Source organism: Echinops telfairi, unplaced genomic scaffold (genome assembly GCF_000313985.2).
Source record: "Echinops telfairi isolate 266 unplaced genomic scaffold, ASM31398v2 ScPeMD7_1713;HRSCAF=2227, whole genome shotgun sequence".
Lineage (NCBI taxonomy): Eukaryota > Metazoa > Chordata > Mammalia > Afrosoricida > Tenrecidae > Echinops > Echinops telfairi.
The window spans coordinates 19,806,695-19,809,310 of record NW_022105611.1 but is presented as its reverse complement, the minus strand read 5'-3'; the positions used below and the strand labels follow the sequence as shown (position 1 = coordinate 19,809,310).

The 2,616-nt window shown below is 43.9% G+C and overlaps 1 protein-coding gene across 3 annotated transcripts in view; it reads right to left on the bottom strand.

The window, feature by feature from the left end:
* Positions 1–381: 381 nt before the first annotated feature.
* The window catches only part of LOC101662356 (cytochrome c oxidase assembly factor 4 homolog, mitochondrial), a 5,442-nt gene continuing 3,207 nt past the window's right edge, over positions 382–2,616 (bottom strand). For all 3 annotated transcript variants that reach the window (XM_045293125.1, XM_045293124.1, XM_045293123.1), the window contains one exon: positions 382–1,419. In XM_045293125.1, coding sequence (XP_045149060.1) covers positions 1,145–1,408 — 264 coding nt within the window. In that variant the 5' untranslated portion in view covers positions 1,409–1,419 and the 3' untranslated portion in view covers positions 382–1,144. The remainder of the gene's footprint in view (positions 1,420–2,616) is intronic.

The following is a 2,616-nucleotide window of genomic DNA, read 5'->3' as shown; positions in this document are numbered from 1 at the left end:
CAGACACCCTACGGAGGGTCCCTAAAGTTGAGAATGATTCAATGGTAGTCAAGTTTGGGTGTTTACACTTTATATTTGGACTTCTAATATATAGGAGCTCAAGGAATGCATGTTAGTGTTGATGCTGTGAGCATATGGCCCCCTCTCCAGCCCAGGGTCACCATCCCTACCCCTAGTACGATAAACAGAATGGGTTAAGTAGTCCTAGGAAAGAAAAGTGATGAAAACGATTACAAATTGGCAATCACAACCCCTCGAAGATCGACATCATTACTCAGCTCCAGCATAACACTATCAAGTGGGATTATAAGCTCTAGGCTGACCGATTTTCCATTCCATAAAAGCTAGAAATTTCTATTTTTTTAAACTTCTATTTTCATGTTAAATATAATTTTTTATTAAATAATCACTTTATTAGGGGCTCATACAACAAATATAATTTTTTTAAATGGTAGGCATTCACTGAGGTCAGAGTCTACATCTGATTGATTTAACAGAGTATGACAAATACCAGGTATTCAAATTTTTTTTGAATAAAAAGTTCCCTTATCTGCCGTCTTCCTCCCTGTAGGCTGAAACACGATAGTAACTGGTGGAGGATAAAAATTTATGTGATTGTCTTGAGTGAGTTAGTTGTTCCAGTGTTTCATTTCTCCATCTTAAGCTGAACTCTAAACAACATGAAGGCAAAGGTCATGTTATCCATCATGTTAGTGTCCACACGGTGCCTGGCCTAGGTTTCAGAAATACTTGCTGCCATTGAGCCAGTGACTGAATGCATGAAAGCCTGATCAAGCAGCCAATTTACCTTTAGACTGTGAATTTACTTTTAAAATTAAAATGTCCACACAACCAGTTCGGTTCTTGGCACACTGATCTAAGATAAGGGAGAGGAGAGTATCCTGAATTTGCTTTATATGGCAAAATAGGTGGAATAACATGGGAGAGGCTGTGTGGGATATGACTTTGAAAACATCACAACTCTTTATGGTAGTCTTGTCCTAATTTGTGGCTGTCAGACTCTCAACCCATTCCAGAGACTGTCCACAAATTTTACACTTCCCTTGTGTAGGATTTCTTTCTCCCACGGTGTCTGGGGGCTGGCTTCTGCGGGATGGTCTCTGGAAATCAGTAGTTAGGTGTCTCAGTGGTGGGCACCAGCTTGCTCTTTCTTCTTCTGAAGCTCCTCCCGCCTCCTTGTCTGCTGCTCACTCATGCAGTCCCTGAAGGCCTGCACCTGCGGCTGGCACTGCCTCCAGTCCTGGTTCTGGGCCATGCACTCCTGTACAGCATAGTGGGAAGCAGCACAGCCAGATCGGGAGATCAGCTGGTCCAGTGGGTCCTCTTCCTCGTCCTCCTTCTTCACCTGTCGGGCCCAGGTATGGCCATGAGGGACTGAGGTTGACATCTTGGGGGTCTCTAGAATATCAAGACAGGCACAGTTACAGCAGGGACACAGTATATTGGAGGACCCTCTATTATAAACAGCACCACTACATCTTGGTGATGTATCTGCCATCCCTAGGAGACTGTATGCTCTTTGAGGACAGAGACTGGGCCTGATTTGCCTGGGTGCCCTAGCACTAAGCCTGGCAGACAACAGAACTGCACAGTAGTTTGAACTGAATTGAATGAGGTAAAGTGTGAGAAGGCTTAGCACAGCAATGGATTCTGCTAATGAAATTTGAATTCACTAAAAGTCACCTTGACACCATTTCCAATCTATTCCTCTTAACCTTATTCTATGCCTGGAGAAGAGAGGTTAGCACTTGAGTACCCAAATACAGGTATTTGGGTACTAACACAGTGGTTCTCAACCCACAAGGTTGGGGGTCGAATGACCCTTTCATAGGGGTCGCCCAATTCATAACAGTATCAAAATTACAGTGAAGCAGCAGCAGCAAAAAAAAATTTTATGGTTGAGGGGGGTCATCACAACATGAAGAACTGTATTAAAGGGGCACAGCATTAGGAAGGTTAAGAGCCACTGGTCTAACACATGGGAGAAATGGAGAGTTCAGTGTGGCTGCATGATCAGTGATTACACGTTGGACTGCTAACTACAAGGCAGCAGTTAAAAACCACCAGCCACTCCGTGGGATAAAGACAAGGCTTACTACTCCCAGAAAAAGTTAGTCAAACAATATGGCTGATCCCACTACGAGCACGCCATCCCTTAATGGCCCAGGGCCCTAAGGGGACAACACTGGAGACTCAGTGTCGGGACTGGCCCAGACTGACCCTGTGACACCGAGGCAAACCACTAAAAGCATGCGCGGCAGAGTAACCGTGGGAGCAGAACAGGTAGCCCCTGAGGGGGTACAAAGGACAGACTCTGGGGCCAGAGCATGGTACTCCATTGGACTTGATTGAAGGACATACTTAGAGATCAAAAATCAAACCTTGATCTATTTACAGGTTTTTCTTTCTGTTTAAAAAATTTTTCTTTTGATTAATTTATTCTTCTATGGGTAATTGGTTTCCTTTTTTGTTGTCATCGCTGTGTTCTCACTCATCGCCTATCTTGCTATGGCTTGATTTTTGGTGCATATTAGTATCTCTACAGATCTATCTAGATAAGACAGACTGGATGAATAGTCAGGAGGAGAAAACAAC